Source organism: Camelus dromedarius, chromosome 9, assembly GCF_036321535.1.
Source record: "Camelus dromedarius isolate mCamDro1 chromosome 9, mCamDro1.pat, whole genome shotgun sequence".
Taxonomy (NCBI): Eukaryota; Metazoa; Chordata; class Mammalia; order Artiodactyla; family Camelidae; genus Camelus; species Camelus dromedarius.
In genome coordinates, this window is record NC_087444.1 from 69,540,882 (window position 1) to 69,568,351 (window position 27,470).

The 27,470-nt window shown below is 52.2% G+C and overlaps 1 protein-coding gene and 1 non-coding gene across 3 annotated transcripts; one reads left to right on the top strand and one right to left on the bottom strand.

The window, feature by feature from the left end:
- AXL (AXL receptor tyrosine kinase) lies at window positions 1-27,264 on the top strand. Of its 2 annotated transcripts, XM_010985233.3 has the most exons (20): window positions 2-299; window positions 1,475-1,697; window positions 2,017-2,117; window positions 2,676-2,852; window positions 7,136-7,216; window positions 7,357-7,472; window positions 10,780-10,990; window positions 11,305-11,444; window positions 12,123-12,273; window positions 12,488-12,514; window positions 14,165-14,297; window positions 14,595-14,686; window positions 17,844-17,939; window positions 18,078-18,155; window positions 19,621-19,713; window positions 20,113-20,234; window positions 20,767-20,876; window positions 23,325-23,484; window positions 24,019-24,155; window positions 25,961-27,264. In XM_010985233.3, exons 1-20 carry the CDS (start codon window positions 236-238, stop codon window positions 26,310-26,312), a joined length of 2,664 nt encoding a protein of 887 aa, XP_010983535.1. In that variant the 5' UTR covers window positions 2-235; the 3' UTR covers window positions 26,313-27,264. The 2 variants fall into 2 exon arrangements, with proteins under 2 accessions (XP_064345417.1, XP_010983535.1); XM_064489347.1 differs by lacking the exon at window positions 12,488-12,514 and having other exon boundaries at window positions 1-299.
- On the bottom strand, window positions 16,218-16,289 carry TRNAA-CGC (transfer RNA alanine (anticodon CGC)). Its single transcript has one exon. It is a non-coding gene; the product is annotated as a tRNA-Ala (tRNA).
- Window positions 27,265-27,470: the final 206 nt, after the last annotated feature.

Consider the following 27,470-nt stretch of genomic DNA (forward strand, 5'->3'; position numbering starts at 1 on the left):
CGAAGTCTGGGAGGGAGAGAAGGAGGCAAAGGAGGCAGGGGAGCAGGGAAGGCGGCCGCTGAGCAGAGCCGGCAAGGGGCCCCCCTGCCGTGCCAGGCGGGCAGTGCCAAATCCAGGGAGCCCGGAGTTGGGGGGAGGGCCGAGGGCCGGGGACAACCCGGCCCTGCCCCCTCCCCCGCGGGGTGCCCAGCAACTTCTGAGGAAAGTTTGGCATTGATTGCTCGGTGCCCCGAGGATGGGCAGGGTCCTGCTGGCCTGGTGCTGGGCGCTGTGCTACTGGGGGTGTGTGGCCCCCAAGGGTGAGTGATGGGGGGCCCTGTGGGGCAGGACCACCGGTGGAGGGGCTGGGACAGGAAGGAGAGGAGGGGGATGGATGGCAGGTGTTTTGGGAGGGGGTGGTGAGTCCTGGGCTGGCTCAAGGAGTTTCCTTGGGACGACAGAGAGGGAGACAGGGACACAGAGACAAGCCCAGAGAGGCCAGGAAAGAAAAAGGGACAGGAGAGAGGAACAGAAGGACAAGAAACAGAAACTAGGAGAGTCAGAGACGGGAAGAGATGGACACAGAGAGACAGACAGACAGGAGAAGCTGAGGGCAAGGGTAGGGGCTGGACTTGAGTTGGGGGCCTTGGGGAGAGGGGCTGAGCTGGGGGCTGCCCGGAAAGGAACCTTCTGGAAAGGAGCCCTAAGTCAGGCAGAGGGATGGGGAGGGCTCCGGAGCCCTAGGGGAAAACCCTGGCCACTGTCACCCCCCACCCTCCTTTCCCCCTCGCTGCTGGTCTGTGTGTGCTCCGCCTCTGGGGCTGGGGGCTTTGGCTCTGCCTCCAACCCTGCCATCTCTGTGGGTCTCCATTTCTCTCTCTCCCTCCCCCTGTCTCTGTCTTTCTCTCTCCCCGCTCTCTAGGGGTCTCTGTCAGTGTCTCTGCCTGTGTGTCTCTGTTTCTCTGCCTCTCTCTGTTTTCCTCTGCGTGTCTCTCCCCACTTTTTCCCGTCTGGGCGGGAAGTGGGGGGGTCTCCATCTCTCATTCTTTGTCTCTCCAGGTCTCTGTTCCTTTCTGTCTGCCTTTCTCTGGTTTCTCTCTCTGTCTCTCCTTTCCTGTTTCTCTCCCCTCTCCCTCTCATCCCTTTTTGTTCCCCACCATCCACCAGTCTGATCTGTCAAGCCTCTAGAGACCCTGGGGGAGGACAGGGGAGGGGAGCAGTCCGGCCGGGCAGTCAGGGCGTGGGAGGCTGCCAGGCCCCGGGGCCTCCTTCCCAACAGACGGCGAAGGATGGAGGCCGGACCCAGTCCCCTGGGAAGGCTCCCATCCTCTCCTCAAAGTCTCCACCCTCCACCCCCCACTGAGGTCACTCTACAACTATGTGGGCCTAAGGGCCTGGCGGGGTCCTGGCAGCCGTGGGCAGGCGGGAGAGGTGGAACTGAGGCGTCAGAGGGAAGCCCGGGTTCCTAAGCTAACTCTTCCCCACCTCCCTGCAGGTGCACAGGCTGAGGTGCACCCCTTTGTGGGGAGTCCGGGGAACATCACTGGTGCCCGAGGACTCATGGGGGCCCTTCGGTGTGAGCTCCAGGTTCAGGGGGAGCCCCCCGAGGTGACCTGGCTTCGGGATGGACAGGTTCTGGAGCTGGCCGACAGCACCCAGACCCAGGTGCCCCTGGGCGAAGACGGGCAGGATGACTGGAAAGTGGTCAGCCAACTCAGGTGCCCAGCCTCCCCAACCAGCCACGACCCACATCTCTTCTGACCCCCCACCCCCCACCTCCATCACATGGCGGGGTCAAAAGTCACTTGCAGGAGCCCAACCTGGGTTGGACCCCAGGGTGGCCATCCCGTGGCTTTCAGCCTGTGATGTAACCCTGGCTTTCACTTTCCTCTTCTGTAAAGTGAGTTAATAACACTTCCCACCGCTTAGCTCTTATGAGTTTCCAGTCCAGACCCCTCCCTTTTTCAGTTCTAATGACCCTCTCCCTGTGTCCAGCTCTGACCCTGAACCTCTCCGGCCCTCCTCTTGCCCCCTCAGAATCTCATCCCTGCAGCTCTCGGACGCGGGATGGTACCAGTGTTCCGTGGTCCTGGAAGGAAAGACCTTCGTGTCCCAGCCTGGCTACGTTGGGCTGGAGGGTGAGCCCTGGCCTCAAAGGTCATGGGAAGGCAAGAACCCTGAAGGGTCAGAGGGTGCTGGAGGATTCAGGGTGTCCACTGGGGACACGCAGTCGAGGAATGTCAGAGATCTTGGGGGGGGGGGTCAGGCAGCTGGAGAGTCTATAAATTATTGGGGCAGGCCTGGGTGGGATTGTATGTTTGAGGGGAAAAGATATCTTGATTGTTGTCAGATGTCCCGGGGTCAGACGTGGTTGGGGCAGGACATCTGGGGATCAGATAAGGGATCAGAGGCACAATTTAAGCTTCTCCCCCGCTCCTGGGGGCCCCGCTTTTCTCACTGGTAGAGTAGAATAAGGAGTAAGACATTCCAGCAAAGAGACATGAGAGGCTCAGGTATCCTAAGGGTTAGACGTTGGAGTGGGAATCAGACATCAGGACCCTGTGCACTGGGGCTAGAGGTGTCCCGAGGGTCAGACAGAGGGATCAAAGACCCTGCAGCCTACAACTTCCCAGAGGTGAGTCAGACTCCCGGGGGCTCAGAGGGACTCCAGCCTCCACCACCGCCCCTGCCCCCAGGCCTGCCTTACTTCCTGGAGGAGCCTGAGGACAGGACTGTGGTCGCCAATACTCCCTTCAGCCTGAGCTGCCAGGCCCAGGGGCCCCCAGAGCCCGTGGACCTGCTCTGGCTCCAGGATGCTGTCCCGCTGTCCCCAGGTGTGGACCACGGCCCCCAGCACACGCTCCGTGTTCCAGGTGAGTGAGGGGACGTGGCCACCTCAGTGCAGAGGACCAGACCGGATGGAAGGGTCTGCTCGTCCCTCTGTCCTTGTCTGTCTGTCTCTCTCTGTCTCTGAGTCTTTCTGTTTTTTCCTGTCTCTGAGTATCTCTGTCTCTGCACCTCTGTCCCGTCTCTCTCATTTCTCTCTGCCTGCTTTCTCTGTCTCTTTCTGTCTCTCTCTTCTCTATCTCTCTGTTTTTCTGTGTGTGTGTGTGTGTGGGTCTGTCTCCCTGTCCCTCTGTCTCTCTGCTTTTTCTCCTTCCACTCACCCCAGCCTCTCTGAATAGAATTCTTTGTCCTGGGTTTCCTCTGAGCTGCTCTGTGGCCAAGTGTGTGTGGGCCTGATGCCCCTTTGTCAGCCCTTGACCCCAGGCTGGGCACCGGAACCAGCTGTGCCTTCCTCTCCTCCACCTCCTTACAGAGGTGACCCAGGATGGAGAGAGACAGGACAGGGAGATCTGAGTGACAGGAGAAACCCTCCCAGCCTCAGTGGGATCATCCCCTTCTGCACCACATAGATGGGGCAGGACCTGGCTTGGGGTCACTCAGCGGTCAGAGGCAGAGTTGGGGGACCCTGGGCACAGGGGCTTCCCCTCACTGAGGAAAGAGAGACAGAGGAACACAGATCGGGAAGGCTGAGTCAGTCAGAGGCAAGAGGCTAGACACTGGAGGCATCAGCTTCCAGCATCCCCAACCTGCTGCCCCCATCTGCTGGCATCCGGAGGGGACTCCTGACTGAGGGTCTCATAGGGTGGAAGGAGGTGCCCACATTCCCAGCATTCTGGGGGCCCTGAGTATGCAAGGAAGCAGTGGTGACCATGCCGGCCTCCAGAGCGGTGACTCAGGCCCACGGCTCTGGGACCTGAGTCAGCCTGGCAGGACCCTGGAGGGGGAGGGAGATGGTTCCCCCACCCATCCCAGGAAGAGGGAGAAATGGGGGGAGGCACAGGTGTGGAGGGTCTGTGTCTGTATTAGCCCGTGGCAGAGCCATCAGGCAGGGTCTTTGTGTGGGTCTCAGTGTAGGGGGGCGGGATGGGAGGGTCTGGGTGTGTCTCTGGATCTGTGTCTCAGTGGTTCTGTCAGCATCAACCCCTTTGTATGAGGGTGTGCCTTAGTGAGGGCCAGCTTGTGTGTGTGTATGGGTGTGTGTGTGTGTGTGTGTGAGAAAGAGAGAGAGAGTAGGTATGTTTCTGTCGGCTTGGGTGTGTTTGGGTCTTTATGACATGTTTCTGTAAGTTTCTCAGGGGCTGTCAATGTGTGTGTGTGTGTGTGTGTGTGTGTGTGTGTGTGTGATCCACAGGAGGCAGTAACAAAACCCTCGTCTGTCTGGTCTCCTGGTGTATCAGCCCCACCCCAATTGCCTCTTGGTGGAGAACCTGGGGGTTTGGGGTGCTTACTAGCCAGTGTATAGGTGTGTGTCTGTGCTGCGTATGGACATGTGGCAGTGTCTCCACCTTGTGTGCCTGCAGCAGCCCAGTGTGTCTATGCAAGTGTGTGTTTCTGTATCAATCTGCATCTTGAAGAATGTGTCTGAAGCAACCTAGTGTGTCCAGCTGTGTTCTGAAGGTTTCGCTGTGTTCGTGTGGAGCAAGTCAACGTCAGCCTTATGTGTGTCCTGGTGTGTATCTGTTCCTCCACTTCAAACCCCAGCGTATGTCTGCTGCTTGGTGGGTGTATCTCAATCTGCAGGGAAGTTTGTGTTTGTCAGCTTCAGCCTAGGTTTATACAGTGCTGCTAGCTGTTTGTAGTCAATGTGTGCTCCTTTGTGTGTTTATATTAGTGTATGTGTGTGTCTGTGTGTGTGCATGTCAGTGTCAGCCCCGTGTGTGTACATGTAAGACAGTGAGTGTGTAATGCGTCAATGCGTGTTTGCCACAGCATCAGTCCTGTGTGTAGCTTTAGTGAGTGCTGCCCTATTTTAGTTTGGGGCCAATAACGGCCTCTGTGCGTCGTGTTGATTCACTGTGCGTGTGGAGGAATTCACTGTGGGTGCTGTGTCAAGGAATTTCGTCCGTTTGTGTCTGCCCCTCCAGGATCTGACTCAGGGCGTGTCCCTTCTCTCCTTCCATCCAGTCCATTCCCTCGGAAAAAGCAAAATGCGCTCAGGGGTGGGGGAAGGCGGAGCAGGGTGCAGAGGGGGAGAGGGACGGGACATCTGGAAAGCACATCTGGAGTCGGGCGGCTTGGGTCATGGAGGAAGAGCCCCGCCGGAGGGAAGGGGTCCCAGGCCCCTTCGTAGGTGTCCGTCCCCCCTCCACCCCCCCCCCCCCCGCAAGGTGCACGCCGCTGGGGCCAGGGAAGGGGGATCCCGGCCCGGCCGGAAGTGCCAGAGCGGGAGGGGGCGCCCTGGTGACTCACGCGGGGGCAGGAATGCTGCGGTCGGAACGGGAACGGGACCGGGACCGGGACCGGCTCCAGAACCCCCTCCCGCCCCAGGGCTCCTCCGGCGGCGGGCAGCGCCAGCTCCGCGCGGTGACCCTGCCGGGCCCCCACGTGCCAGGTGGCTGGACGGGACCCAGCCCCCCCCTACCCCGGACAGCCGCCCGCGGGCTGGCCTGTCCCTCCCCGGGGCCGCGGGGGCTGCGGCCGGGCACCTGACCTTGGCTGGGAACTGCCGCCCGGGCAGTGGAGCCCAGGAGCTCCCCTGCCCACCCCCTTCCGGCCTCGGCCGGCCGCCTTGCCCTCCTTCCACTCCCTCTGCTGACGGAGAAAAGGAAACTTTGTGTCTGCGTGTAGCCGGGTAGCCGGGGGTGGTAGGAACACAGCACCCGCGCAGAACAAACGCAGGAGACACACACACAAGGGGACAGCATCCACAGTCACACGAGGCCGCAAACACACCCGCACAGGAACACGGACAGACGGACGCAGATCTGCAGTCCACATACAGACTAAAGCCTCGGTCCTTCCCACACCCTGGCACCCAGATGTTGTGTGTGCGCGCCTGTTTCTGTGTGTGACTGTGTGTGTTGTATAGTTCTCTGTGTTGTGTATCTGTGTGTGTCTGCATCTCTTATGTTTTTCTCTTGTACATGCCTTTGTGTGCGTGTATGTGTGTCAGTCTGTGTCCCCGCCACCACCACACTGGGGTGGGGAGGCAGTCCACCCCCAGACACTCAAAAACAGTTACTCAAGACCCATACACGAACTCACCTACCCATAGAATGACACGTTCACGTTCCTACGTACACACCGATAAACGCTCATAAGTACACTCATGTGTCCACACAAATTCATCCACTCATGCTACAAACGTTTATGGAGCACCTACTGTGTACCAGGCCATTTCTGGCCCCGAGGGGGATACAGCAGGGAACAAAACGGACAGAAACCGATGCCCTGGGAGCTGACATGCTGGTGGAGTTGACACACGGGATGAGGGCCACAAGACTGTCAAGTACACTGTGGTGAGAGGAGTACATAGGGAAGAGGCTGGAGACGGAGGGGAGGTTCCCATTTCCACCAAGGTGGTCAGGGGCAGAGTGATTGGAACAAATTGGAGTAACAGATGTGAAGGAGGGCTGGAGGAAGCCACGTGGACATCTGTGAGTGTGCTGTTCCAAGCAGAGGGAATGGAAGTGCAAAGTTCCCGAGGTGGAAAGTGTGTTTGGTGTTTGGTACGTTCCAGAGACACCAGGGGGCCAGTGGGGCTGGAGTGAATGAGTGAGTGAGTGAAGGGGAGAGGCGTTGGGAGCAGCTGAGCTTATAAATGAACAGACACCTCGACATCCACCCCACATGAGGGCCTGTTTCTTAAGTGTGTGTCTGTTACGTGTATATGCCTCTATGTGTGTCTCTGTGGCTCAGGGTGATTGTGTCTGGGTTTGTGCGTGTATGTGAGTGTCTATGTCTGCGTATGTGTCTGTTTGTCTGAGTATGTGGGTTTCTGTGTGTCTGTGTGTATAACTGTGTGTTGGTGCTGGTGTGGGTCTGGTGTGTCTATGTATATGTGTGTGTTTGAGCATGTATGTGTTTCTCTGCATGTGTGTGTGCCTGTGTGTGTCTGTGTATGTGGTTCTGAGTGTGAGTGTGTGTCTATGGATGTGTGTCTCTCTCTGGGCTGTTAGCTGGCCTTGTGTTTGGGGACGGAGGCCTGTGTTCCCAATGCCCTGCCTCTCCTTCTCACACTCTCCCTTCAAGGCGGTGCCCATGGGGCTGGACTGACCCTGTCGGGGAAGCATGGTAGGGGGTTGCCCAGCATGGCACGGGAACCCCTCCCTCCCTCTCTGACACTGGGCCCCTCCCTTATGCCTCCCAGGCCTGAACAAGACTGCTTCTTTCTCTTGTGAAGCCCATAACGCCAAAGGGGTCACCACATCCCGAACGGCCACCATCACAGGTGACAGAAGAGGGAGCTGGGGAGCTGGGTGTCTGAGGTTGTGGGGTTTGGGTCAAAGGTCAGAGCTAGGGTAGAGGGCAGAGTGGGGAGCTTTGGGCAAAAGCCCCCCAGGGTCAGTCTCTCCCCTCATCTGTCCACAGTGCTCCCCCAGCGGCCCCGCGACCTCCACCTGCTTGCCAGCCAGCCGACAGAGCTGGAGGTGGCTTGGACCCCAGGCCTGAGCGGCATCTACCCCCTCACCCACTGCACCCTGCAGGTGAGACCTCAGACTTTCCTCGCCTGGATCTCAGCCCTCTTTCCATTCATAGCCACAAGCCCCATCCTCTCCCTGGGAAACCGGCCCCTCCCAGCCATTCGTGTGTTGAGAGGCAGTGGAGCCTCCAGTTAAGCCAGATGTCCTAGATTCAAATCCTAGCTCTGCCAGCTGCTGGCTGCATGAGCTCAGGCAGGTGACTTAACCTCCTTGAGTCTCAGTTCTCTCATCTATAAAATGGGCATAATGGTAGTACCTACCTGGTAGCCTGGCTGTGGGAATTCAATGAGTGAATGCAATGAGTATCCGGGACTTAGGACATATGTAATAGACTTAGCTGCTTTCATTTTTTTTTAGTGTTAATGATATTGACTCTAGCTGGAATGGGAACCATGAGACAGCAGGGCCCCGAGCCATCTCTGTCTTCACTGGGTACCCACAGCCCTGGGCTTCTCCGTCCCAGCCCTGAAGCACCCTGGGTTGTCTCTGTCTGGGAGTGAGTCTGTCTCCCCACTGGACTGTGAGCTCTAGGAGGGCAGGGCTGGGCTGGTTCAGCCACCACTGGGTCCCCATTATGGCCCAGCCCAAGGCCAGACATTGAGGAGGGAATGTTTGCTGGAAGAACACCTGACAGTTTGAGATGGACTGGACCCAGCCTTCGACACTGAAGTTGCTCCTAGTCTCAAGTAAGAAAAACCAACCCCCACACATCTCTGAATACAAAGTCCAGTTCTGGCCAGAAGTTTTCTGAGGTTTGGAAGTTTAAATGAGGACGGGACAGGGCCTGTGAAGGAGATGACAGTAACTAATAATGACCAACTCTGAGTGCCAGCTGTGTGCTAGGCCTCATGTTACAGCTTTGCACACACTCCCTCAAGTGTTTGTGAAATAGGGTCTGTGGATACGCCCATTTTCTGGATGAAGAAACGCAGACTCAGAGTAATTAAACGGCTTGCCCAAGGTCGCAGCCAGGAAATGGCAGAGATGGGATTCGAACCCCTGTATCACGAAACCCAAAGGCCCCCCCACTTCCTTAAAGACTGTTTAGAGCCAGTGCTTGATGAAACAGGAGCCCTGGCCTGGAGACAACTCATTCACTTGTCATTTTAACCCCAGAAACTAGCATCTGTTAATCTTCCCATTTTCAAGGTAAGGAACTGAGGCCCAGAGAGGGGGTAGTGACCAGCCCTCCTCAATGGCTAAAAAGGACAAAACCTATTCAATTCCAGAGGCTGGGCTGATTTGGGGAGACCTCAAATGCCGGGTCAGACTCCAGCTGTACCCCCCAACCCACATCCATCCAGTGTCTGCCAGAAAGCAGAAGTGTGTCCTCTTCCCTCTCCGGGTCTCACTTCCTGCTGTTCATGGGCTTGGGGCTAAGGGTTCAAATGAGAGGGTTACAGCCATCCTATGGAAAAGAGAAAAGAGAAAAGAGAAGTGGGAGTGGGTAGGGGGCGGCTGACTGTCTGCACTCATGTCCCCTCTTTCCTGGCAGAGGTTCCCCTTCCTGTCTGTCGCTGTGGGTCAGAGAGCAGGCTTGGAGACAGCCTCCCCCAGCCTCCTACCAACCATCTGCTCATCACCTCCCCAGGTCTTGTGGTGGTGTCATCTCCCCACGTGGGGGCTGTGTGACTTTGGGCAAGCTGCTGAACCTCTCTGTGCCTCTGTTTTCTCATCTGCAAAATGGGACTAGAAAAAAGAAATTGACCCCATAGGGTGGTGATAAAAAGTCAATGAGGTCATCCAGGAATGTGTTTGGCAAGCTGCTTGGTACACAGTTGGCCCTCAAATGTCAGCTGTTGACAGGATGTGCCTACCCGTTTACGTGCATCGTGTCATTAAACCTCACAGTTTGATAGGTAAGGACTCTTGGAAGACCATTTTCCAGAGATGACAACTGAGACTCAGAAGTTTAAGACACTCAATCTGGTCCCTCAGCAAACAATATCCAATCCAAGACTTGGACCCAAGGAATCTGGCTTCAGAGTCTTAAGCAGTAAACTCCTTCATAACACACTGTGCGGTGTAGTTGGGTCTCCTGGGTGTTCCCCAGGGTGAAGGCAGCAATCCTGAGCTGTGTGGCTGTGTGTTGGGGGACTGTGACGGATTTGTGGTTCTGTGGGGAAGGGCTGTACAGACGTCTTCCTCCACTGTGGCCCCTGCCATCCTGATGGTGCCAGTCCTGGGGACCAGGTGGGTGTACCAGCCTGTGCCACTGTGCAGGGTGTGCCAAGTTTGACACTCGTTGCCAGACAAGCTCGCACATACGAAGTAGTTAATGACAAACACTCAATAGGCATAGACGCTTCTACAGTCTTATGAGCATCAGTCTACTTAACCTTGCGAAGTAGGGTAACACTGTTGTCATCCCATTTTACAGATGAGAAAACCGAAGCACAGAACTAGGGAGTAGTAGAGGCTGGTTTTGAAGTCCAGATCCAATATCTGTGCTTTTCAGCACTAAGCTGCATTGTCTCTCTGGACAGAAGTGTTGTTACTATTGTTGATGTCCTTATATGGACATTCTTATCGTCAGTAGGGCAAAGGTTTTGAAGACAGGATGGGGTTCAGGTCCCAGCTTCATCAGTGACAAGCTGGTGTCCTTGGGTGAGCAATTCCATCTCTCCAAGCCTCAGTGTCCTCATCTGTGTAACAGGGATAAACACAGCACATACTTACAATGCACAGCTGAGGTGAGGGTCAAATGAGTTCAGATTTGTAAAAGGCTTTTCTTTTCTTTTTTGATTAATATGTAACATAAATAATGTGCATAATTTTTGGTGCACACCTAGATTGTTTAACCAACGTGACCAGCCTTCAAATCAAGACGCAGGCACTTCCTAGCTCCCTGGGAGGCTCCGTCAGCCCCTAGAGATGCTCACTCTTCTGACTTCTATTGTAGGACATTGCTTTTGCCTGTGGTCGAATGTCATTGTCATTATTGTTGATGCTGATCGCCTGCCATGCGATGTGCAACTGTCCTACATTTAATCTTTAAGCAGCCCTGGAGGGCATTTGCTCCTCTAAGCTCCCATTTTCCAGATGAGGAAACTGAGGCTCGGAGAGAGAATGTCTTGTCAGAGGTGCCTTTTGCGAGTGATGACAGAGCCACATCGTGCAGCTGGGTGGTCTCCTTGCTTTGCAAATGCAGGTGCCCATGTTGCACTAACCTGGATTTGTCTCACGCACACACACATAGACACACACCCTGGCAAAGTTGTGTCATTATACCAGGTTCATCACCATCGAGAGTTGTGTGACCACCTCTAGTGACTGCCACCGTGTTTTCATGCCCCCTCCCTCTCCCCAGGCTGTGCTGTCAGACGATGGGGTGGGCACCTGGCTGGGAGAGCCAGACCCCCCTGAGGAACCCCTCACCTTACAAGCATCCGTTCCCCCTCACCAACTTCGGCTGGGAAGCCTTCATCCTCACACCCCTTATCACATCCGGGTGGCGTGTGTCAGTAGCCAGGGCCCCTCACCCTGGACCCACTGGCTTCCCGTGGAGACACCAGAGGGAGGTAAGAAGGGGCTGGTGGTGGGGAGGCGTTGCTCACCGCCCTGCCGAACTTTGCTTCCATCAGTGTCACCCCCAGCATCTCCTCTCACCCATTTACCCAACGTGGCTTAAATCACCTTCCCATCCAATCCCTGACTCCTCAGCAAGGCCCACTGGCTCCTCTCCCAGACCTCCTCCCTGTGCATCTGCTCATGGGAGGCCTGCGCGAGTGGCCCACGTGCGTGCCCTTCGTACCCTGCTCCCACTTCCTGGAAACAGGGGACGGGGGTCAGGAAGAGGTGGGGATGCCAGCTTCCCCTCTCGCCTGTCCTCCAGTGCCCTTGGGCCCTCCGGAGAACGTCAGCGCCATGCGGAATGGGAGCCAAGCCCTTGTGCGTTGGCAGGAGCCAAGGGCGCCCCTGCAGGGCACCCTGTTAGGGTACCGACTGGCCTATCGAGGCCAGGACACCCCTGAGGTGGGTGCTGCTGGCTGGGTTGGGGCAGAGCGGCTGTGGAGGAGGGAGACAGGAGGAGAAGACAGGGCAGACTCAGACAGTTGTGCAGGTTGGGCACGATCACACTGCGCCCAAGAGAGCACATTCTGGGGAGGTTAAACGGGTCCAGGAGAGGGTTATAAGTCATTGTACAGAGTGTTTCAATAGCCTTATACATTTACTATGATGATTTTACAGCAGATAATTGTATAGCATCTTGAGGAAGGGGTGGCTCCTCCTAATTTGCACAAAAGTACTGTCTGAATGAAAGCTAGCGAGTGGGACCCCTGTGGGGGAGAAATGGGGTGAGAGAGAGGGTTGGGAGTGAGAAGAGGGTGGAGCAATGAGGGTGAAAAGTTGAGAATTCCATTCTTCAACAAAAGTACTGCGTTCCACGCGCTATGCTCAGACTGAGGGCGTGGCGGTGAGTAAGACAAGGTGCCGGGCCCGGTGGAGCTGGTACTTCAGTGTGCGTGGGGATGGAGAGTGGAGATGAAAGGACCGGCCGCGGGGGGAGAGACAAAGAGTAGGAAGCGGTAGAGGATAAGAGGCTGGAGGTGAGGAGACGGCTGTGAGAAAGATGGGGAGTTGAGGCTGAGGGTGCAGCTTAAGAGTTAGGGGCCTGGGGCTCTACTCTCATGCCCCGTCTGGACATCCTAGGTGCTAATGGACATAGGGCTAAAGCGAGAGGTGACCCTGGAGCTGCGGGGGGACGGGGCTGTGCCCAACCTGACGGTGTGTGTGGCAGCCTACACCGCTGCTGGGGACGGACCCTGGAGCCTCCCTGTGCCCCTGGAGCCCTGGCGCCCAGGTAACTCCAAAGCTGTGCTCAACCCCCTTCAGCCTACCCACAGGGACCTTGTCTCTCTCAGACGCCCGTGACTTGCTCCCTGGACCTTTCAGTGTTACCCAAGTCTACGCTTTGTTCCTACGTGGAACATTACTGAGAGCTTCACTCCCTCACCCGTGTCTCATCAGTCTTGCCCTCTCTGAGCTTGTCCTCCCCCTGTCCTTTCTCCTCACAGGACAAGGACAGCCAGTCCACCAGCTGGGTAAGGGCTTTTGCACCCCCTCTTCTCCCTTCCTTCCCTCAGTGCTCAGGGAGGACCCCATCACCACACGTACTCTTTGTACATCCCTTTCATGTTTCTCAGACTCATCACTCTAATCCTCTGCTTCTTGGGTTTGTGTGGCCTTTGATGGAGGAGTCTGGAATGGCCCAGTGCATTGTAGGTACTCAGTGAATGGTGGATGGATGGATGGAAGGATGGATGGATGAATGGATGGATGAGTGGATGGATAAATGGATGAGTAGATGGGTGGATGAATGAATAAGTGGGTGGGTGGATGGATGGATAAATGGACAGACAGATGAGTTAGCCCCTCACATCCATCCTTCTCAAATATTTCTCCAACAATTCTCAAACATTCCTCTTACACCCATTGTACCCTCCTGTTTCTAGTACAGCCCACCTCTTGTAATTCAACCTTCTATCCTGAGATATTCCTTCCTTGCCTCCCTGCATTTCTCTGCATATCCTTTCTACACTGATCCCACCTTCCTTTCACATTCATCCCATTATAACCCTTCTTCCTCACACATGACTCCCAAACCCATTGCACACCCACACTGCTCATTCACAAACTCTGTAGACATTTTACACACTCACCATACATCCCACATTGCAAAGCACTGAGAACTTTCAGTCCACACTATCCCACATTCTGCAACTCTCCTTGCACACTCGCCTGACACTCCTTACACGTTATCCCCCCGCCCCAGCCAATTCTAACCCAAGCCCGCTTTCTGCACACACCCACACCAAACCCCTGGTGCACTCAGCACATACCAATCCTCCATTCCTTACACTCCCACTTCCACCTTTTTGCACACCCTTTCCACTCATCCCTTGTGCCTCATTTTCCCTTCCCACATCTTTTGCATGCTCATTGCACACTCCTCTCACACTGAAATTACATCCTTACAAATCAGTGCTTCCTCTTGTATCCAGTACCCCTTGAATACCCACATACCCCAAATTTCTCCAACACCCATCCGACACTCTGTGCACACTTCTTTGCATGCCATGCCCTTTTGCACATTTATTTCACTCTCATCCCTCGCTTTGTGAAGACCCTTCGTAGTATTCACACATGCCTCAAAAATATAACCTGGCCGTTTGTCCCTTGAGCCTCACACTCCTTGCATGCTCACCGCACATGCTTCCTGCCCCCATCCTCCGTGCGTGCACCCTCTCCCTACTCATCTGTCTTCCACACCCAAGTCTGCCTTCCTTGCACAGTCATCACGCATATCACGCACCCTTATACCACTTAAGATTTACTCACAACCATTTCACTCTCATCCAGCCTTCCTTGCAAACTCGTAGCCCATCCCGCACACATCTCTCATTCCCATCCCACACTCCTTCCACACTCATCACACACTCCCCAGGTACCCAGCCACTCTTAACTCACTGCACTCATCCAACAAGTTTCACGCTTCTCCTTTAATGTACGCTCACGTCCCATCCATTGCCTGCCCTGTGCAGCCCAGCCCAGTCTCCCCAAAGATGGGACTGTAGCCATTACATGCCTCATCAAATACACCCACATCTACCTCCCTGCGACATCACCCTCTTGGGGGCCAGGGAGCTGGAACCAAGACCTCAACCTTGACCTGTCCCACTACCCCCTGACAGTGAGTGAACCCCCAGCCCCTGCCTTCTCGTGGCCCTGGTGGTATGTACTGCTGGGAGCACTTGTGGCCGCTGCCTGTGTCCTCATCTTGGCCATGTTCCTCATCCACCGGCGGAAGAAGGAGACCCGCTATGGGTGAGCTGGGACCCCGTGGGGAGGGAGGCCAGCGTGGGCTGGGATGGAGAGGCTGGCAGTAGGGAGACCATGAGGAGGCTGGTGCAAGAGGAAAGATTACCAAGAATCAGAACGAGGGCAGGGGTCTGGGGAGTGAACGGAAGGCGGAAGGCAGCAGTGCGAGACAGGCTCAGCAGACCGCGGAGGAGAGGGCAGGCAGGCCTGCGGTTTGAGATGGTGCTCGCTTTCACTGCTGGTGGAAGGAGGGCGTTCCACATCATTTTGCCCTGCCCTCACCTCCTCTCTATTCCCCGCTAGAGAGGTGTTTGAACCAACAGTGGAAAGGGGTGAGCTGGTGGTCAGGTACCGTGTTCGCAAGTCCTACAGTCGTCGGACCACTGAAGCCACCTGTAAGTGAACTTCATGCCTCCGTGCTTTGGTTTGGGATAAGAAGTATAGAGATTTGGGCCTGCTGGGCTGGTGCAGATGCAGGACCCAAAAGTTTCTGAAGGCCTTGGAATACTAGGGTGTTAGAACCAACCACAGACCCTAAGAGCAAGAGAATTGTGGAACCACACACAACCTTAGAGAATCTTAGACACAGTAAATCTTAGAAAGACCAAAACTCAGAGCCATAGGATCTTAGAACAGTGTAATGATGCTGATGATAAAGATGATGATGATGACAATAAAGAAGACGACAATGAGCTGTGTAGGGTGCTGATGATGACAGTCAACCCTAGCACTTCCCAAGTGACAGGTGCTATTCTGAGTGCGCCACACATGTCACTTAATCCTCACAACCACCCAATGAGGCAGGCATGTTATCCATCCCACTTCATGTGTAAGGAAGTTGTGGCACAGGGTGGTTAAGTAACTTGCTCAAGGCCACACAGCTTGTAACTTGGAAAGTGGGGATTCAAATCCAGGCAGTTTCCCTTTAAGGTCCATCCTCTTAACCGCTTCTTGGAATTATAGAATGTTAGAGAAGCAGAAGATCTTGGCTGAAGAATTATAGGCTCAGTGCTGTAGACTCTTAGGATCTTGAAAGTCATAGAATCTTAGCACCATAAACTCTCAGTTAGAGGATTATAGTGTTCTGGAGGATCCTAGCTAAGGAGGGACCTCAGAGGCCACCCAGTCAAATCTCTTCATCTCTCCAGTTGGGAAAACAAATCCAGAAAGAAAAGGGATAGAGATCTCATCCTAGCTCACAATGAGAAGACTGCCAGGGCCCCAGGGAGATATGAGAAGGGGCTGGGAAAGCCATTTATTGACGAGGGGAAGGAAGCGGAAGTGAGGAGGTCACAGCGATCGAACAGAGTAACACACAGCAGCAGTTCTCAAAGTGTGATCCGAGTCCCCGGGGGTCCCTGAGGCCTTAGCAGGGGGTCCAGGAGGTCAAAACTATTTTCATAATAATTCCAAGATGTTATTTGCCCTTTTGTACTCTCATTCTCTCACACGCACTCCGTGGAGTTTTCCAGAGGCTTCCTAATGTGTGATGATGTCATCAGTCTGTTGGTGGGTGGAACATGGGTTTGTATCTGGGAAAACTATCCATTTTCATTTTTTAAATTTCCAGTTTATTACTTATTTATTTTTGTGGGGGGGGTAATTAGGTTTAATTCTTAACTTATTCATTTTTAATGGAGGTGCTGGGTTTTGAACCCAGGACCTTGTGCATGCTAAGCATGCGCTCTACCACTGAGCTATATCCTCCCCCTTTTTTAAAGGAGGATACCTAGTATGTATAAGGATTCTATTTTTTTTTAATTTTTTTTAAATTTTGGGAGGGGGAAGGTAATTAGGTTTTTGTTTACTTACTTATTTATTGAACCCAGTACCTCATGCATGCTAGGCATGTACTCTACCACTGAGCTATCCCCTCCCTGCTATTTTTTTTTTAGTACAATTTCTGATTGTGTAGGTAAAAGGACTTGGAGATGCCGGGGATCGAACCCGGGGCCTCATACATGCGAAGCATGCGCTCTACCACTGAGCTACATCCCCGTCCTCCGTTTTTGTTTTGAGTAGAGCAAATGTTGGTGTATATATAACCCACAGAAAAGAAAGCTCTTTTCAGCCTTCAGTAATTTTAAGAATGTAAAGGGATCTGAGGCCAATAAATTGAAGAAGTATTGCTACACAGGCTGAAAATGAATAAATACAACTACACACAACAACTCCATGATGGTGGTCTCACAGACGTTGTGTTGAGTGAAAGAAGCCAGACACAGAAGAGAACATGTTATGTGTTCCATGTTTATAACATGCCCAAACCGAGAAGACTAACCTGTGGGAAGAGAAGTCAGGAAGGTGGCTGCCTCTGAGAGGGCAGGTCATGGTCTGTTCTTGACCTGGGTGCTAGTTACACTGTTGTGTTTGGTTTGTGAAAAGCCACTGAGCTGCTCAGTTAGGACTTTTGCAGATTATTCTTCAATAAAAAGTTAAGAAATATTTTTAACAACTGGTGCAGCAGGACCCTAACCAGTCAGGGTGCCCACTGGTGCGAGATTACATGCCAGGCTCTAACCCTCCTGTTACTGCTCAGGGGGAAGACTCAGGGGGTCCAGGGGAGGAGCTAGGGTAGGGGGTAAGGGTTGCTTAGGGCCATAGCTTATTTTGAATGAATGCAGAAGTATTTTAGTATTTTAACAATGGATATACAGGCATACATTGGAGATATGGTGACTTTGATTCCAGACCACCACGATAAAGCAAATAATGCCATAAAGCTGATCACACGCATTTTTGGGTTTCCCAGTGTATATGAAAATTATGTTTACACTGTATTTCAGTCTACTAAGTGTGCAATAGCATTATGTCTTTAAAAACAGGGGTGGGAGAGTATAGCTCAAGTGGTAGAGCACATGCCTAGCATGCATGAGGTCCTGGGTTCAATCCCCAGTACCTCCTCCAAAAATAAAATAAACCAAATACCTCCCCACCTGAAAATTAATTAATTAATTAAAAAACAACGTACATAGCTTAAATTTTTTGAACGGATTTGAGAGTCTGTCTTATTTATTTATATATTTTTTTTATTTTTAGGAGGGAAGTAAGTAGGTTTATTTGTTTATTTACTTTTAATGGAGGTACTGGGGATCGAACCCAGGACCTCATGCGTGCTAAGCATGCGCTCTACCACCTGAGCGACCTCCCCCATAACTTAATTTAAAAATGCTTTCTTTCTTAAAAAAAAAAACAAAAACACATGCTAACCACCATATGAGCCAATTGTCACAGTAATATCAAAGATCGCTGATCACAGATCACCATAACAAATATAAAAATAATGAAAAGGCTTGAAATATTGGGAGAATTATCCAAATGTGACACAGAGACACAAAGTGAGCAAATGCTGTTGGAAAAATGGGCACCCATAGACTGGCTCAACACAAGTTTGCTGCAAACCTTCAATGCGTAAAAAACATTTCTACGAAGTGCAGTAAAGCAAAGTGCAATAAGGTGAGGCATGCCTATATCCCCATCAGCGAGTGTCGCCCGAATGTCAGCCCTGTTTTCTGTCTCTGTCTACCCTGCCCCACCCCCACCCTCACGCAGTGAACAGCCTAGGCATCAGTGAGGAGCTGAAGGAGAAGCTGCGGGATGTGATGGTGGACCGGCATAAGGTGGCCCTGGGGAAGACCCTGGGGGAAGGTGAGTACCCTCAGCACACACGCACACCCACACACATCTCCCCAAACCATGAAGCCCTTCCCACCCACCCCCAACCACAGGAAATGCAGTCCCCATGGCCCCCCCTGAAGTCACCGTCTTTCTCCGGTCCCCCTCCAGGAGAGTTTGGAGCTGTGATGGAGGGCCAGCTCAACCAAGACGACTCCATCCTCAAGGTGGCTGTGAAGACGATGAAGAGTGAGTCTGTCTATGCACGTACATGGGATCCCTGTCCCCTAACCTCACACCACTTCCCTATGCCCTTCAGGAGGCAGAAGAACAGAAAAAGTACCAGCAAATGCGTCCTACCACAGAGCCTCAGTGCTTCCAGACAGGAAATGGAGTCCATGCCAGGTCCTTCAACAGAAGGAACTTGATATGGGGAGATTACTACAAAGGTGTAGGGAAAGCACAGCAGGGTGCAGAGAAACAACCCAGAGATTAGCAGCAGTATGTCCCTCCAACCCCTAGGCCTGAGCGCAGAGGGAGGAAATGGTGTTAGCAGAGCCCCCAGCCAGGGCCCCTTGGTGGGATTTAGGAATCACAGGGGCTGCTGTGTGGGAACTTGAAACACAAAGGAGACACAGCCACTACCGAGGCAATACTGGAAGCAGAAAGAGAGAGTGAAAGGCCCTGGCCTCTTCCTTCCTCTCATCCACCTGCCAGTCCCCATCGTGCTTCCCATTGGCAAACTCCATTAAGAAACCTTGAGGAAAGGGAGCCTGGGAAATGCAGTTTTCAGGGGCCAGCCCCCTGTGATACATAGCAGAGCAGGGAAAGGTTCAGAATGAGGCCCACCTGGCTTCACCATTTACTAGCTGTGTGATTTCAGGTAAGTGACTATCCGTCTCTGAGCCTCCCATTTCTTAAAGCTCAAAAAGAAGATCCTAACGTCCCTACTTCCTACAGTGTTGTGAGGCAAAGCACTTAATGCTGGTGGTGGCACAGAGTACACACAATTAATATGGACTGCAACCATATTATTTACATCACCAGAGAGGGTGAGAGCTAGTCCAGAGTCACACAGCACAGGAAGTCCAGGGCCACATCCTTTCCACGCAGGGAAGAAGCTTAGAGGGTCAGGATGGAGGTAAGGGAGGAATGGTCCTTTCGGAATTGCAGGGGCTAAAAGCTTGGGTTATGGAATCATCACTCATTTATTCATTCATTATCAAGTGCCTCCTGCGTACCAGGTTATGTTCCCGGCCTGGGTGTGAATCCCAGCTGTGCGGCGCTGGGCAAGTCACTGACTCTATGAGCCAGTATCCCCAGTTGTAAAACGGAGACATTCATACGGATCCCCAGGGCTGTTGGGAGAGTGCTGGGAACTCACACGGACCCCGGAGCCAGGACCCCGGAGCCAGTCGGCCTGGGTTTGAACTCTGCCTATTCCTCTTGCAAGCTGTGTGTGCCTGTAAGCAGGTTCCTTAAACATTCTCTGCCTTGGTTTCCCCATCTTTAAAATGGGGGAAATAATAGAAGCACCTCAGAGGATTAGATGAGTGAATACATATAAAGTGCTAAGTACAGAACCTGGTACTTACTGATCATGCTTGATGAAGAAGATGGTGATGCTGAGGAGGATGACGATGAAGAGGAGGAAGAGGGAAGGAGTCCTCCCTCCCCTCCCCTCCTCCTCATCCACCTTCCTTTCTTCCCCAAGTTGCCATCTGCACAAGGTCGGAGCTGGAGGATTTCCTGAGTGAAGCTGTCTGCATGAAGGAATTTGACCACCCCAACGTCATGAGACTCATCGGTGAGGGAGGGGCTGAGTTAAGGTGTCTACAGGCCCCGTGGAGGCCACACCACAGGGGAGACCCCTCCCTCTGGCCCTGGGAAGATGAAACCTCCAGGCTTCCTTTCTCCCCCCTCCCTGAGAGTCAGCAAGCTCCCCCCTTCTTCTCTCCCTCAGCTTGGAATGTGACCTCTGACCTTCCCCAGAAATAGCTGAGGTCCCCAGGAGGGCTCGAGAAACATCCCTGGGAACAGTGCTGGAAATGGTTTCTCTGAAGCATGGTCCTTGCCACCAGCGCCCCCGCTCCCCAACAGTCTGGAGGCCCGCTTTGAGCGGGAGGGAAGGACAGAGGTGGGAGAGGGGATGGCTTCCCCTTCCTTCTGCTCAACCCCCATGACGAGGCTGCCTGGGGGGACTCAGGCGTCTGCTTCCAGGGTTCCGAACGGGAGGGCTTCCCAGCACCTGTGGTCATCTTACCTTTCATGAAACACGGAGACCTACACAGTTTCCTTCTCTACTCCCGGCTTGGGGACCAGCCAGTGGTGAGGGCATTTGATTGTCTGGCCCACAAGTTAACGAACAATAAGCAAGTTAACAAATCAATAAGCGAGATAATGTAAGTGCTAGGAAGGAAATAAAGAAGCACGAGTGACAGGGAGGCCATGCAGTTAGTTTGGGTGGACAGGGAAGGTCTCACGGAGGAGGGGACCTTGAAGGAGGAGTCAGCTGGTGGGAGGTGGGGAGATCTGGGAGGAAGCAGTCCTGGCAGAGGGCACAGCGTGGGCAAAGGCTCAGAGAATGGGCACAAGCATGGCTTGTTTTAAGACCGGAAAGTGAGCTCCCGGTTGGAGCATATGTCGAGGGTAAGAACTGTAGGAGATCAAGACAGAGAGGAAGGCAGGAGGCGATGGTGACATGGCGCCATGTGGTAAAGGGGTTGGATTTCATTCTCAGAGCCACGGGAAACCATTGCTGGGCAGAGCTAGGCCCACATGGGAAGGGAGGGAGGTAGAGGGGAGGGATGGATCTCGGGGCCTCTGCTGACCTCATCTCCCTCCTGCCCTGGCCCCCCAGTTCCTGCCCACTCAGATGCTGGTGAAGTTCATGGCAGACATCGCCAGCGGCATGGAGTATCTGAGTACCAAGAGGTTCATCCACCGGGACCTGGCGGCCAGGAACTGCATGTGAGTGTCCAGCCTTCCAGGAATCCCTCTCCTTCAGGGAGCCCCCTCCCTCCTTCCCAGGATGGAAGAGGGGCCCAGGCACACTGGCCCCTCTGGCAGGTCAGAAATCAGGAGTGGTCAGCGAGGAGGTTGGGGAAGGCTTTCTGGAGGAGGTGGGCCCTGAACTGAGATCCTGAAGGAGTATTGGGATGTGAAGAGAAGAGGCCAGAGGGCAGGCTCAGTGGGTAGCGTGAGATGAGCAGAAGGGCAGAGGTGACGATGAGGCTGGTGACATTTAGGCCTCATCTTTGCCCTCCTCCATGCTTAGTGACTCACTTGGGGCTACCTTTGGGGAGGGGCCACATCGAATAAGGAGACCAGACCCCCTGCCAGTGGACAAGCAGAAATTAGGCCAGAACCAGGGCTAATGTGAGGGTGTGTGTTTGTGTGTGTGTACATAGGCTTAGAATACTGGTCTCATTACAATGCTGGACTCAGAAATTGGAGCTAGAGAATCTTCTATAAGATGTGCAAATGTTCACAACTCTTGGGAATATGGAAATTTCTTTATTCCTCTCCCCTTTTTATTTTGAAAATTTCCAGATCTATAGAAAAGGAGAAAGACTTGTGCAACCAACACCCATGCACCCTCCTCCTTGAGATTCTGCCAAATTTCTCCTCCTCTTTCTCTCACCCCTCAACCATTTGAATGCAAATTGCCGAGAGGGTAACTAACACTCCACCCCTAAATCTTCAATAGGTATCTCCTAAAATAAGGACTAGATCACAATTCTGTTATCACACCTAAGAAGATTAACGATCATTCTGTAACTTAACCTACTATCCAATCCATATTCAAATTCTTCCAGCTGTCCTCCAGAATATCTTTTAGGGCTATTTTTTTCCCCTGAGCCAGGATCTGTGAAAGGTTCCCACATTGCATTTGCTTGTTACACCCTTTTGGTCTCTTCTAACCTAGAACAGCCTCCTCCAGCGCCGTCTGGGTATATTTTTGTGGCATATTCTTTTGTAAGAGATCAGGCTGGTTGTCTAGTAGAATGTCCTCTATCTAAGATGTGTCTGTTTCCTCTTGGTTGCATTTGCCTTGTTCCTCTGTTTCCTGTATTTCTTGTTAACTGGAAGGTAGGTCTAAAGGCATGAACAGTCTCAGTCAAAATGGAAGTTCTTTTATTTCTGTAACTTGGGCTGACCCTAGTCAAGTCCCCAGTGTAACAATGACATCGAGAATCAGAGTGGACAGTCTAGTGTCCCGCCTGTGCCATGCTTTCTGTTAAGTTGTTAAAATATTAAAATACTCCCTTACCAGTTGGCAACTGGCCACTACCCCGAGCTTCCCACATTCTCCGTAGACACCAGCTTAGATGCCTGAGCATCACCCATCTCCATTCCCTGCCGCGATCCTTCAGACCCCCCACCCCCGACCTCCAGGGCCCAGGACATTAGGGGCCTCCATGGTCTGTTCTGGTTGGTCAATGCCCAAGTCCACCACTCTGGCTAGAAATCATCAATTCTTAAAAAAATAGAATCCCAGAAACTCAAATGCAAGAATCAGGGAGGCTTCTATTTATATAAAGCACAAAAACAAGCACAAGTAATCTATGCTGTTGGAAGTGGAGATCTTGGTCACCTGGGAAGGGTAATTTCAGGAAGGAAGGACTGGGAACCTTTCTTTCTCATTTTTAAAAAATCGATGTCTAGTTTATGTGCACTAAAGTACACACATCTTATGTGTGCAGTTCAGTGAATGTTTACGTGTCTATAGACCCAGTGAACAACCACCATTAGATCAATATAGAGAACATTTCTAGGCCCCGGCAGGCTCTCTCCTGCCTGTTCCAGCTGCTGCCCGCAAGGGGTGACCACTGTTCTGGACTTTTGTCACCATCAACTTCTGTCACCTGATTTTAAATGTCATATACATGGAATCATGCAATTTTCACTCCGTTGTATCTGGCTTCTGTTGCTTAGCATAATGTTTTTGAGATTAGTCCATGTAAGTATAAGTATATCGTTGTACGTATCAGGAGTTCTTTTTCTTTGCTGTGTGGTATTCCATTGTACAGATTTTCAAGGCTGTTCTGTTTCTTTATCTGGGTGCTGGTTATGTGGGTGTGCATGTGGAAATTCAGTCAGCTGGTCACTTAAGATTTGTGCATGTTTCTGTATAAATATAGTATACTTCAAAGAAACATTTTTTTAAAAACCAGAGAGTCAAGCCCAAGGAGCCTGGGAAGGACCTTAGAATCTGGCAAAAAGCCAGAGATGGGCAGGCCAATAGCAGCCCCTGTCCCACCCACGTTTTACAGTTCACTCCTAGTCTGGGCCAAGGCCAGAGACAGATCCCCATCCCCAAGCAGGACAGCCAGGGCAGGAGATGGAGAGTGAGGGTGGGCTTCCTGGTGGAGGGGGCTGGCTCCGTGACCCTGTTCCTCTTCCCGACCTGGGCAGGCTGAACGAGAACATGTCAGTGTGTGTGGCAGACTTTGGGCTCTCCAAGAAGATCTATAATGGAGACTACTACCGCCAGGGACGCATCGCCAAGATGCCAGTCAAATGGATCGCCATCGAGAGCCTGGCTGACCGCGTGTACACCAGCAAGAGTGACGTGGTATGTGCCCCCCTGGTAGGAGTAGGGAGCAGTGAGAGAGCATGGCCTAATCACCTCACATTGCACTGGGGCTCACAGGGACATGAGGGCTTCCCTGTGCAGGGGCCTGTCTACATGGACCACATGTGGCGGGCATCTGTGAATGGTGGTGTGGACACACTGGGGGTATGGGGTTATGTACTGGCCCATGTGTGCGTGGTGACAGGTTGATGATACATGGGACGTGTGGACAGTTTAGGTTAGGAGAACCAGTGGTAAATACTTATCCCTGTGTATAATCAGGGTGTAGAGCCAGCCATGAGACCATGTGTCCACGAGTGTATAAATGTGTGCATGTGTGAGCATCTCTGTGTGCATACAAGTTGTCTCTGTGAGTGTGTACCTGTACCAAAGTATTTCTGTGAATAGCTGTGATGCTCCCACAAAGCTCACTGTGTCCAGATAAGTGCGGGTGTGCCCATGAACCTGTGTGTTGGGCGGGGGTGTCTTTGTGCAGGAGACACCCTCTAATTCTCTCCCCTCCGCCCCCCACAGTGGTCCTTTGGGGTGACGATGTGGGAGATTGCCACACGGGGCCAAACCCCATATCCAGGAGTGGAGAACAGTGAGATTTACGACTACCTGCGCCAGGGAAACCGCCTGAAGCAGCCCGTGGACTGTCTCGATGGACTGTGAGGACCCTGAGGACACCCTCCCTGCCAATCCTAGATTTCACTCTAAAACCCTGAGCTCCCCACATGGCCCCAGCGTATCCAGAACCCTCGAAAACCTGCACAGAATCCCTCAGACTGTTGAGGAACCCCCTGCCCCCTCACCAATGCTCTGCAGGAACATTCTAGCCCATGAAGTATGAATTAGCAAAAGGTGCCCTTTCCTCCTTTGCTTTGTGTGTGGAGTGCAGGCTGGATCCACCCCCATAGCCAGGCATCCGTGTGCAGGAAGTAACTACACGACCTCAGTGGCGGCCCTGCCTCTGAGACCCCCTACTCCTGAGGAATTCTAATTCCTCCCACACTCCCGAGCACCCACACTTCCCCCATGTGCTCTTCCACATCCAGGAGCCTCTGCAAAATCCTTATAATGAGCTTCTCCAAACTCTCAGGTCTCCTCTGTGATGTTCTCAGGATCCTTTCCGGTGGTGCTTATCAAACTTTGCTGTTTCATGAAACACACACACTTTGGGGGTAAAGAGAAACTGTCACTTGGGTCAGAAAGGGACAGCCTGGGGCTTCCAACTCCCCAGGTCCTCCTTGGGAGCTCCAAGAGCTGAGGGGAGTAAGAATAGCTCACATTTCTGCAGAATTTACTAGAAGGCACTGTTTTAGGCGCTTCACATGAATTAACTCATCTGGTCCTCACCCCCGCAGTATGAGGTAGGTTGGCCCCATTATTATTCCCATATGCTGATGATGTAACTGAGGCCCACATAAAGGGCAAATCGTTTGCCAAAGGCTGCATAGCTTATGTATTAGTTATCTGCACCCCAAAATCCAGTAGCTTAAAACAACAAGCATTTATTACCTCACACGGTTTCTGAAGGTCAGGAATCTAGGAACAGCTTAAAAGGGTGATTCTGGATCAGGGTTTCTAATGAAGTTACAGTCAAGATATCAGCCGGGGCTGCAGCCATCCAAAGGTGGGGACTGGAAGATGGAGTTCAAGGTGGCTCACTCCCATGGCTGTAAGCAGGAGGCCTCGGTTCCTTGCCACGTGGAGCCCTCCATAGTGCTGCTTGAGTTTCCTCCTGACATGGTGGCCGGCCTCCCCTAGATGAGCATTCCAAAAGATACAGCCAGGAGGAAGTCACAGTAGCTTTTACAGCCTAATCTCAGATGTCACACACACCATCATTGCTGCCAAGTCAGAATCCAGTGACCAAATCCAGCCCACACTAGGGAGGGAAATTAGGCTCCATCTTTTGAAGAGAGGAATGTTAAGGAATTCAAGCATGTATTTTTCAAATTTAATTAATTACTTATTTTATTTTGTTTTTTATTGAAGTGTAGTTAACTTACAATGTTAGTTTCAGGTATACAACAAAGTGATTTGGTTATACACCTGCATACATTTTTTTTTCAGACTCTTTTCCATTATATGTTATTACGAGAAATGGAATATAGTTCCCTGTGTTGAGCACATATTTTAAACCAGCACAGTTTGCAAAGCTTTGATTCCAGAGTCTGTTCTGGGGAGCCACACTGGGAAGCTCCGCCCTAGCAAACCCTCACAAGAACATCCCCCTATATCTAGAGAGGTTTCCCAAGACTCTTTCCAGCTCCTGAGTCTGTTCCAGGAGCCCCCTCAGAAATTCTTGAGAATCCCCAAATCCCCATAGATGCTCACAAACTGCTACAGTTCCCTACACTTCCATGAAATGCCCCCAGTCCCCTGAGGGTCCTAAAGTGCCCCCAAACTCCCAGAATGTTTCCCTTCTGAGCCCCTGCTCAGTCTCCCACCCCTCATTCTGCTGCCTTAGGTATGCCCTGATGTCCCGGTGCTGGGAGCTAAACCCTCGGGACCGGCCAAGTTTTGCAGAGCTGCGGGAAGATCTGGAGAACACGCTGAAGGCCCTGCCCCCGGCCCAGGAGCCTGATGAAATCCTCTATGTCAATATGGATGAAGGTGGGGGTCATCCTGAACCACCTGGAGCTGCTGGAGGAGCTGACCCCCCAACTCAGCCTGACCCGAAGGATTCCTGCAGCTGCCTCACCTCAGCGGAGGTCCATCCTGCTGGACGCTATGTCCTCTGCCCTTCTACAGCCCCCGGCCCCACCCTGCCTCCTGACAGGAGCTCCCCAGCAACCCCAGGGCAGGAGGATGGCGCCTGAGACAGCCTTCCACCTGGGACTCCCTCTCAGGACCCAAGCTAGGCACTGCCACTGGGGGACCCCCCACTTTCCCACTCTAAGCCTTACCCTCAACCGCAACCCTCTCTTCCTGCCTATTCCACTTCCATCCCAGACAGATCCTCTCCCTTTTCCGCACCTTAGTGTCCCCCTGTGTAAAAAGGAAGGGGTTGGGTTGCAATCCCTAAGCTCTTCCCCCCAGGTCTAACATTCCAAGATGCTAGACTCTAAGGTTTAAAGAGTCTAGATTCAGAGGTTCTACGTTTCAAAGATGAGTCTTTGCTTCTAAGGACCTGAAATTCCAAAGTCTCTAATTCTGAAGTGCTGAGGTTCTAGACATGGAAGTTCTATAAAGCCCATATTCTAAGGCTCTGAGATTCTATGGCTCTAGATGTTTCTGGTTCTAAGAATCTTGATAAAGCCTGCAAGATTTTAGGTTCTAAAATGCTAAGATTCTAATTCTAGGATCTAAGGCTCTATGATTCTAGATTTCGTTTTTCTGGAGTTCTGAGACTTTAGGGTGTAAGATTCTAGCTTCGACAATTCTAAAAATTCTATAATTCTAGACACGGAGGTTCTAAGGACTAATGCTCTCAAATTTGATGTTGTAAGCCTCTTCGAGTATAAATCATCTGGCTATTAAGACTCTAGACCATGAGGCTTCAAGATTTGATATTCTCAAATTCTAAGATTCTAATGATGGCCAATTATAGGTTCTAAGGCTTTATGATCCTCGAAACTCTTGTTATGAGATTCTGGATCCTAAATGTCTAAGATTCTAGAATCTGTAATTCAAATTAAAGATGAAGGTACTAAGGTCTAAAGTTCTAAGATGTGATGTTTTAAGACTTAGTCTAAGAACCTAGAGTCTCTGTGTCTAAGATTCCAGATCATATGCTTCAAGATTCTAGACTATTAAACTCTAAAATTCTAATGTTGTTCTGTTCTGTGTTCCAAGGCACTGTAGATTCTATTGATCCATGATTCTGATCCTCGGCATCTACAGTGTAAGACTCTACAGTTGGTTGTGACTAAACAGATGTCAACGTTCTAATCATTTCTAATTTTGGACACCTTTAAGTTCTATGTTGCATCCTACCTTTCTAGGATTTTAGTTTCGGGTCCAAGAATTCACAATTC